The sequence below is a fragment of the Athene cunicularia genome (genome assembly GCF_003259725.1).
Source record: "Athene cunicularia isolate RWA chromosome 1 unlocalized genomic scaffold, athCun1 chr1_part1, whole genome shotgun sequence".
NCBI lineage: Eukaryota > Metazoa > Chordata > Aves > Strigiformes > Strigidae > Athene > Athene cunicularia.
This window is the reverse complement of record NW_020799091.1, coordinates 2816063-2825675: the sequence shown is the minus strand read 5'-3', so window position 1 is coordinate 2825675 and position 9613 is coordinate 2816063. Positions and strand designations below refer to the sequence as shown.

At 42.0% G+C, this 9613-nt stretch overlaps 1 protein-coding gene across 1 annotated transcript; it reads right to left on the bottom strand.

Annotated features, from left to right (window-relative positions):
* AAMDC (adipogenesis associated Mth938 domain containing) lies at positions 1-8195 on the bottom strand. The gene is made up of 3 exons (XM_026863677.1): positions 5911-8195; positions 1293-1388; positions 1-550 (listed from the first exon to the last, which is right to left on the bottom strand). The coding sequence occupies exons 1-3, from the start codon at positions 6088-6090 to the stop codon at positions 410-412; spliced, it is 417 nt and encodes a 138-aa protein (XP_026719478.1). The 5' UTR covers positions 6091-8195; the 3' UTR covers positions 1-409.
* Positions 8196-9613: the final 1418 nt, after the last annotated feature.

Below are 9613 nucleotides of genomic sequence, written 5' to 3'. Positions count from 1 at the left end.
ACCATCGCTTCATATCCACCACTTGACTATACTCATCTATCTAATGGCTGCATTCCAATAGCCAATAACATAATTTCAGGCCATTTCCTAATAAATATTCAAAGCCTAGTGTCTTAATTTAGGCAACAAGTAAAGAGTTAAGTAACCAGATACAGACAGTCTTCAGAGGAAGATGAGGTCAGTCTCAAGAATGTATAAAAATGGTTCTGTAATTCAATTATTGCCCCCTTTTTGCGAACACACGGTTTGTTTAAATCCTGAACTAATAAACTGTCCTTGCATTTTAGATTGTCAGCACACAAATGCCTTGGCACGGAAGTCCACGCTCTGTTGACTGTAATTTGACTCAGTGGAGAGGCGGGTCCCTGATTTGGCTGCGGTCAAGGAAGGCGGAACGAGCTGCAAGGCTTCAGCAGGTTGAGTGGAAGACTCCCCCCACTTTGACACCCCGAGCAGCCAGGGCATTGTACTCTTCCACAGCCTTCTCTGTTTGCAAGACCAACACATCAATCCCGTTTTTCTTCAGATAGTCCACGGTAGATGGTGGAACCTCAGAAGAGAAAAGGCAATGGGAAGAGCAAGTATTAGAGTCTTTTCCCCTCACACTGTAAGGCTCAAAGAAAAGCAGGTACTGATGCCATCTGTTAGTAGATGCACTTAAGTAACTGATAGTAGCCAAACTGACAATATACTCACGTATTTCCAAGATCGATTTAAATGTTTTTCTCTTCAATAAAGCTACTTTTATATACATACCTCCCATCTCTCCTTAACACAGTTTAAAATGCAGCCCTTTCTTACAAAAATAGAACTGGAGCTAAAGGTAATTCATCTAAATAAGGTGTTACTCACCAAAAAGCTAAAGAATTGCTTCTCATGAAGAAAAACTCAGCACTTCTGAGCTTTCTGTAGCTAGTTTATCTGCTGAAATGACACCCTGCCAACGTTAGTAACAAAAATGCCTAATTATCAAAGTATTTACAGCAGGCTGGAGCTAGTTCATAATGTATTCTAAGAGGGGGGACTAATGACATTGTAAAAAATTCTCCTGGTTTAAATTGCTCCTGTAGCAGAGCGTAGACCTGTTTACTGCCTGACATTGACACTAATACAGAGGAGCTCAAATGATGTTTCTTTCAGGAAGAGAGGGACTCCTGACAGGAACTCTGTCATGCTAATTCAGCATCCTCAATTTTTCTCCTCTTAGTAAAGCTTCATAATTTTTTTTTTCCCCCTAATCAGAGGGAGAAGGAAAACAAACGGTTCTAGTTTCTCATGGAACAAAAACCTACCTGCAAAGCCTCACTCATGCCACGACCAATCACCAGAGTTTTAACACCCTTCTTGACAACTTCTTCAAGGTCAGCTGGTTGCACTCCCGGAGAATGCTAAGTGTCAGGGGAGGAAAATAAGTCTGTGTACTGACAGCATCAACCAGGAAAGCTTCGTCTACGTGTTTTGAAACTGTCCACAGAGTAGCAGAGCAAATTAGCAGTACTAAAATGTAACACAACCCTCCTCTGCAGACACATAATAATGAATAGGAAGGATAGTAATTAATCAATTGATAGCAATATTATCACTCTTTATTAAACAGTTAAAAATAAAAAAGATGCCTATCACATTTCTAAGACCTTTATGTCTAACAACTACCATTTTATAAATATGAAAAGTTAAAGTGAAGTCAATAAAATGCAACTTACTGCTGTTTGTTTTCAAAGGAAGAGAATCTTCTTGTAATAAAAACTGTGGCAAGCCAAAGTTTACTCACTTTAATTACAAAGAGCTCCTCAAATAATTAGTATTACTAAATTCTTCTCTTGTTTACTTTGCAAATCTCATTTACCAAAGGGGACTGAAACATATCAGTTAGCTTCATTTCATTAACAGTTTAAATTTCTGCACTGTCTTTAATTTTGAGAAGGGAATATTTGAAACCAAATCCCTCAAGGAGAGAAAGTTTTAAGAGCACATTGACTGAGTTTTTAAAGTACACCCCATTACTACTGGTATGCTTTAAACATATCAATCCACAAATACACCTGTAATGTTAATATAAAACATTATGATGTCACACTAATTCTCCTCTTGGATTCAATTTCTATGTATCTCTTCATGGCCAAGAGTAAGATACTGTACAACCTGTGGCTGAAATTTGGCCCGTCTTTGGTGTGCATTTTTTTTTAAACCACAAATACTACTACTTCTTCCCTTTTTTTTTTTTTTTTTGGTAGGATTCTTAAGTCCTCTTAGAGGACTGAGATGAGTTTCTCACTTGAAGCAGGTAACTCCATGCTAGACCTCTGGAGAATGTTCTTTTTATGGTTTACCCCCTATACTTCCAGAAAATACTACATTGTTTCAATGTTTTAAGGTCAAAGCACCAGCTTAATGCTTGGCTTCTGTTGCTCCATCAGTCAGTGAGCTTTTCTTTGACATCCTTGGGTCCTCTCCTATTTTTTTTCCCCTGCCCAAGTCTTCAGCAGCTGATGCTGCAGCCTCACACAAGCTGTTGGAGATGTCTTCTCAGCCCTGTCAATGCCTCAGCCTGCAGAAGAGAGCAGGCAGGACTTTTCAAGCTGAAACATGACCTCCAGAAATTGAAAGTGGGTGAAACCTTCCATGGCAGTGATGCTTTCAATGAGTGGATTAAAGTTATCCCACAAGAAAGCCTTTAGCCTGGCTGGTATCTGAAGTTTCAGCGACAGAGCTGGTTCACCTTTATGGTTTTCCAGGCTCACAGAATATCTCAGGCTGGAAGGGACCCATGAGGATCATTGAGGCCAACTCCCTGCTCCTCACGAGACCATCCAACACTAAACCATATGACTAAGAGCATTGTCCAGAGGCTCTTTGAACTCTGTCAGGTTTAAGGCCATGACCACTTCCCTGGGGAGCCTGTTCCAGGGACTGACCACCCTGTCAGTGAAGAGCCTCTTCCTAATGTCCAACCTGAACTTCCTCTGCTGCAGCTTCTATTTTCTTGTGTCCCATCGCTGGTCATCAGCAAGAGGACATTAGCACATCCCTCTCCATCCCCACCTTGAGGAAGTTGTAGACTGCAATGAGGTCACCCCTCAGCCTTCCCTTCTCCAAGCTGAACAAGCTAAGTGACCTCAGCTGCTCCTCTTAAGTCTTGCCCTCGAGACCTTTCATCATCTCGGTCACCTTCCTCCAGACACACTCTAATAGTCTGATGTCCTTGTACTGAGACACCCAAACCCACATAGTACTCGAGGTGGGGCCACACCAGGGCAGTGTAGAGGGGGACAATCACCCTCCCCAACCGGCTAGCGATGCTGTGCTTGATGCACCCCAGGACACGACTGGCCCTTTTGGCTGCCAGGGGAAAAGCCATGTTCCCCCTAATCCATTTACATTTGATATCCCCACCTAGAACGGAGAGGTCACTCTGCACATGCAGAGCTTTCTCAGACCAAATCACTGCAAGTACATGTTTCTGACAGAAGAGGGAATGCTTTTCTTTTGAGGTGTTTTAGACTCTGACAAAAAGAACGGGTATATGTTTTACTGCAATTACAATAATTAAATTGCTGGGGGAGGTTTGCTGTCATGTGATAAGTACTCCTGGGACATCAAAGCCATGGAACAAAAGACTTTGTGTTACACAAAACACACCAATGTGGGGACTTCCACATGTTTTGTAGGAAACCAGAGTCATTAACGGAAAGCTGTGACATGACAGAATAACTGTATTGCTGCTGATTTGACAGCTGGAGGGAAAGAGGAAGGGCAGCAGAACTTCTTGCCTGTTTTGTTCTCTGGTCTTCCCTTCAGGATTCCTACTTCTCCCATGAGCAGATGGCACTGAAATGCAGCCAGCCATGGAGTCTGCCTTTCATCCCCAAGGGTTAAGGTCATACAACTATTAGTGCTTAGTTACAGAACCTTGCAGAGCCAGTTATACAATTTTCTCGATGAAAGACTTAAGTGCTAGGCAGCAGTCTGATAGCAGAGAAGGAAAGGAAGCAATTTATTTTCCAACTGGAGTGTGGGACATGACCAGCACTGCTTGCTTCCCAAACTTCAGCTCCACCTACCCCCAGGAAAAACATGCTCAGAGAAAGCAGGCACACTGCAGTCTACTGTAAAGAAATGTGAAGAAGATGCATCTGGTGAATCCTACTACTTCCAGTGCTGACTGGATTCACTTTTTTACAGTTCTTCTAGAGTTGGGAGATGCAGTCTAGAAAAGCTTATTTCTACTTTCACATTAGTTGCTTGCAATTCCTTTTTAAAGCAAGTGACCTAACTCCTCATGGCTTCAAGGGAGACAGAACTGACCTAAAGCAGGAGCTTTAAAAGTGACCTATAGAAGGCAAAACCTAAATAGTTACTTTTTTACTTCCTGATTATATAAAAAGGATGCCAGAAAACTCACCTCTCCAAATGACCCAACTATTTTTTTTTTTCCCTCCTCCAGTTTTAAATTCATATAGACTCATCTTTTCTTCTTTCCTTTGGAGGACTCCTCTAAGGACTTTTATGGACTTACAGCTTTTACCTGTCACCTGAAGATACCCCTTTTTAGAAATTTTAAAAGGAAAGCATGACCTCCTAAATGGTGGTTATAATTTGAAATCAAAGTTTTCAAGTGGTCTGAATAAATATCAAAACGTGATTGAGCTGGGAACTATTTGGGAATTTTTCAGCTACCATATCTGTTCTGCTTCTCCAGGGATACATGCGTACAAACCAGGAGAACAATATTGTCAAACAAACAGAAAGTGACTCTCACGACACAATGCCTTCCCTCCAAACAGCCAGTGAAAACTTCATTTTTTTTTATAATCAGGCCATAAATTAAATACATTAAAAAAAGTTAGACACAGAGCCATCTTTCTCTCTGCAAGGTACAGATATCTTTGCATGACAGCACTAGCTTTCTCTTGGCGGTATATTCTCTGTATAAACCAAATTCTTACAGCTTAAAAAGGTTCTGTTCCTCCAAAAATCATAGATGAAGTTCCAAACCCAAATATTTTTGCCCTTCAGTTGTGTCAAAATGAATTCAACAAAGCTGTATCCTCTGCGTGGATAAGACCTGATCAGTATGTAGGGGTTTTTTTGTGCTTTAACATTTGCTTAGAAAGTATGGATTTTATTTTTCTAGTCAATACAGCTATCCTAGTGCAAGCCCTAATATGGGGAGAATTATCAGCATCAGGTTCCTAACGTGGTAGACATTATACTGCTTCTAAAACCAGAACATCAATATAGTTCCATGTACTTTCATACAATTCTGATAGCATTTACAGATAAAGTGTAAAAATTGCAAGGGCAAGCGCTTAGTATATGGCTACCAAGAGAAGTCGTTGTGTGGTTAGCCAGACTGTGAGCTTTTCACAGGGAAACTAGTGCATATGACACTGATCTGCATATTTTTCCTCTGAAGTAAGTATATGGGACCCCAAGGAAAAGGATATAAACTAAACCACATGCATTGTTGTCTTCCAAGCACATAGGGTCAGTCACTGTTGATTTCTTTTAACTTCCCATAAATTTTTTTTCTTATTTTACTCAAGACAACTTTTGCTTATGCAGTCCAAGAAGAGGCTGTTACCAGTGTCTTATGACAACTGCACTCTTAATCAAACACGGAATGCTGTTTGAGAGCTCCAAGATGTGTGAGAGTGCTCTGGGTCAGGGTGGCTGTGAGGACTGGTGGCAATAGCTGCTACACCCGGCAGCTGTAGGACGTTGTGTGGCTGCCGTCCTCTGACCTCTCACTTCTAAAACACACACCCAGTCCTTCCCAGGAAAAGTCTAACAGCTGGATGAAAGCAAAAGGCAGCCCACTAAATTTCTGGCAGGAACCTTAACAACTCTTGTCTGGACCATTCTGATTCCAGTTTAAAATGCAGGATGGATAGTAAACAGCAAACTTACATTAGTTCCAGTTTCTCGCCAATCCCAGGTTCGACTTCCTCCTGGCCATACTTTGCAGTCCTTATATGTTGTAGAGCAGCCTTTCACCTTCATCTGACCCCAAGAAAGGGAAGCAATTTCAGGGGAAGACATCACAAAGTTGAAGCAAAGTCTGGAAAAGGGATATTTAATACATAACATCAGGCTCGCATATGCAGCATGTTAATAAAACCAGAAAATTCTGTCCCTGGCCCAAGGAGACTTTATCCATGTAATTTTGTGACAACAGAACTGAACTGAGGATTGGCAGGTTGTTGAATTACCAGTCCTCTTGGGGATCTTGTGAAAGATTTTGGGGAAATCATTTTACATGCTAAATCTATACAAGTACTGTGTGTTCAACTTTTTAAAGTATCAACAGGGATCGAGTCCCAGAATATCCTCTCATATCTGGGTTTTAATCTTCTCCCTAAATTGTACAATGAAGATGATGATAATTTCCTAAAATATCTGAGAGATACACTGTTTCCTTGGCCATTTTATTACACTAAACAACGTTAAAAAAAACCCAAAACAAAACACCAAAAAAACCAACCCCAACCCAATAGAAAAGCCCTGAACAAAACAATGGCATTGCCATATTGTTTTAGCAGACAAGACTTTTAGAGACCTAAAGGAGTCGAGCCCTATTTCTTTAGTCACTCCTTACAGAGGCCAAATCTCCCTGTGTAATGTCTCAGGACAGTGAAACACACAGATACATTTTCTAATGTTTGACCTCAATCTTCACTGTTTCAACTTAAACCTGTTATCTCTAAGTTTATTCTGTGGTGGACAAGGAAAACAGCTTAATCTTTGTATTTTCCACCATCCTTTGTTTTTCTGAGGACCTAACTCTTAAGTCTTTTTTCCTTTCTTTTAGATGAATTAAACTTCACCTCCCTTCAAGTCATATTTTCTAAATCTCTGCTTATTTTCTCCTTTTTCCCCCCAGCAGCCAACAATTGGTATGCACCTTTCTTTGATGTCTCTTGCCTAGAACTAGACAGAGTGCTCCAGCCGAGGCCTTATCAGCACCGCTATAGACCAACTGCTTTTTGGTATTAACCGCAGTAATTTTTAGATCTGCTATCATAATCACAGCTGGGTGCCAGCAGGGCAGGGACTCTGCCTCAAAGTACCACCTCACTGCACCACGAAAGCTTACACCCTCTTCACAGTCCTGCACGTTATACGGTCTGATTGCTGGTGTGATTCTGGCAGTAGACAAGAGAGGAGTCGAAGGGTGACACCCTGGAAATGCGTTAGATCAGCATTAACTGACATGTCTCCAGGGCAGAGTCACCCTTCTGCCCTATCAGTTCAGAAGGAAGGTGGTCTAAAATCCTCATAATTAAGCAAACTGGTTGTTTCTGCAGTAAAAAGAGCTCTGCTCCTGGCTGATCCAGAAAACCTCAGTAGCAGATCCTTCCAGATACAGTTTCTCAACCTTTCTTATCCTTTTTAATTGTTTAAATTCACCAGGGAAAAAAAAAATCAACCATAGGGGCCCTGGTGGCACAGAATAAAGAAAGAGCTCTTGCAGAAGAGAAATCTTTGGATTAACCCTGCTTCCAGTCCTTTTGGAAACCTCCTGTCCTGTCTTGCATGTGCTACAGCCAGACAGCACACGCTCTTCTTAGACTGCCAGGAGCAGATCTCAGTATCCCACTTCAGACATCACATGAAGTAAAAACTGCATTACTTTGGATTCAGTAGAGGACTGAGTCTGCCAGAGGTGCTTCCTCTACAGGATAGCAGGACAATTCTTTTCTTTCTTGCCCCTTTGTGAAGTTAGTGGCACATGTGCCCTGCCAAACAGGAAGCCAGGCAAGCAGCTAGATGAGCAAACTGGCTTGGATTCATATATTCTAGATTCTCTCACATTACACATCTGTAATGCAATGGATTCAGACAAAGATCTGTAAGACTATTTTCCTGAAAATCTGCTTGAAGGGAGATTACAGTTGAAGAAATAACCAGTATGAATGAAAACAGAATGACATCACCCATCAACCAAAGAGTAAAGGCTGAACAAACCACCCAGAACCCGGCTCTGAAGAACAAAAATTATTTTTGTCTGTGCTAGCTGCAAGAGGAAATGGCAGAAATAGACCTAGAGGTTACACAGGGGTGAACGAACAACAAAATTATTAGAAATATCATATTTCCCAATTCAAATAGTATTGCAAGGTTGAGACTGTGCAATCAAACAGGCACAAACTGCAGATGGGAGAGCAAGGGTTCCATGCTGTCTTTTCCAAACAGCACAATAATAAGTAAATAGTAGAAATGAAGAAAGAAAAATTAAAAGCTACAAATAAAAATTTATAATCTAAAACTATTCCCCATAATACTGCCAAAGATATCAGGAAGGTCAGGTTATTTGAATTAATAAAAGAGTATCTTATAATGGAGTAAGAATGAACTTTTTAACAGGAACTTTGGACATTCTTGATGCAGGGCATGGTCCAATCACCAATTGGCAAGGAGCAGGAAAGTATTTCCCCAACAAATTAGCTGGGTTTTTAATTATTCACAAATGTACAGTACAAAATATACAGTACCACTTAAGATCAAAAGAGATAATGAACTATACAACTCATAAGTATAATCTCAAATAGCAATTTCTGTAAATTGCAGTAGTTCAAACACAAAGAGATGAGGAGAAATGGTTCAGAAATCCATAAGCAAAGTTATGAGAGTTAAAAAACACAGGAAACAAGGGAAGCAGAAGAGCTTAAAAAGGAGGCAAAACACAAGTTTATACAAGGAGACTGTACTGAAAGAAATGAAGCAGTGGCTAAGGATGGTAGAACTAAAAATAGCTGAGAATGAAATGGAAGAAACTCGAGGTTGAAGTGCAGTTGGGCAAGGAAATGGATTTAAAAATTGCCGGCACACCTGTCCTCTGTGAAAACAATGTTTCAGAATAGCACCCACCAGCAACAAAGAGAACAAAAAACCTGAACGAGAGCAGCGCACCAGATAATGTTTTATTGAGAGACTGGAGAAGAATGTTTCATAAAATCCAAGGCGCAACCTGAGATCAAAGAGGATAAAGGTGAAAGAGTAAAACAATGTTATGTCAAGCGTCGGGCAGAACTCCTGCAAGGTGTCAAAGGACAACACAGCTCCGCAGCGCTGTCTGGGAACAGGGTCCGCAGGTGAAGGTGGGCGGCTTCCCTGCAGCCGATGCAATTTCAGACGTGGTACAGCAGCTGGAAAAGCAGCTCGGGATTTAAAAAAACTGAGAGCAGAAAGGCAAGTCGAAAGGACAGTCTAAGTTTAAACGAACTGGGTATGGAGGAGGCAGATGTCAAGTTTAAGAACGCGGAGAGTATTTTTTGGGAACTCGGTAATCTGATTTTGCTGGGGGGGTTGATGAAGGCGAGTTACTGGGGGAGGTCACGGGAGGGTGCGGTGTTGGTGGGAGGAGGCGGGGAGGACAGCGCTTTGAGCACAAGGAGGGGGGGAAGTAGAAAAGGACAGAGAACCTAGAAAGACCCCGGGGAGGGGGGTACAACGGCGAGCCCGGAGGCAGCAGCCTCTTCTCCCCCCCCGCGAAACAAGGCCTCGCGTGAGGCCGCCCCAGGCCCCGCCACCTCCCGCTTCTCCCCCCGCGGCGGGCGGGAAGCGGCCCGCTCCACGGCGCGCCTCTTCCGCGGGAGCGGAGCCGTTCCCC

What these genes read in the sequence shown, in the direction of transcription:
- AAMDC (XM_026863677.1), bottom strand. Translation starts at nt 6,090, where the DNA reads ATGTTATGTATTAAATATCCCTTTTCCAGACTTTGCTTCAACTTTGTG. An exon ending in GGCGAGAAACTGGAACTAAT is followed by an intron (nt 1,389 to 5,910) that starts GTAAGTTTGCTG and finishes CCTGACACTTAG; the next exon opens with CATTCTCCGGGAGTGCAACC. An exon ending in GCATGAGTGAGGCTTTGCAG is followed by an intron (nt 551 to 1,292) that starts GTAGGTTTTTGT and finishes TTCTCTTCTGAG; the next exon opens with GTTCCACCATCTACCGTGGA.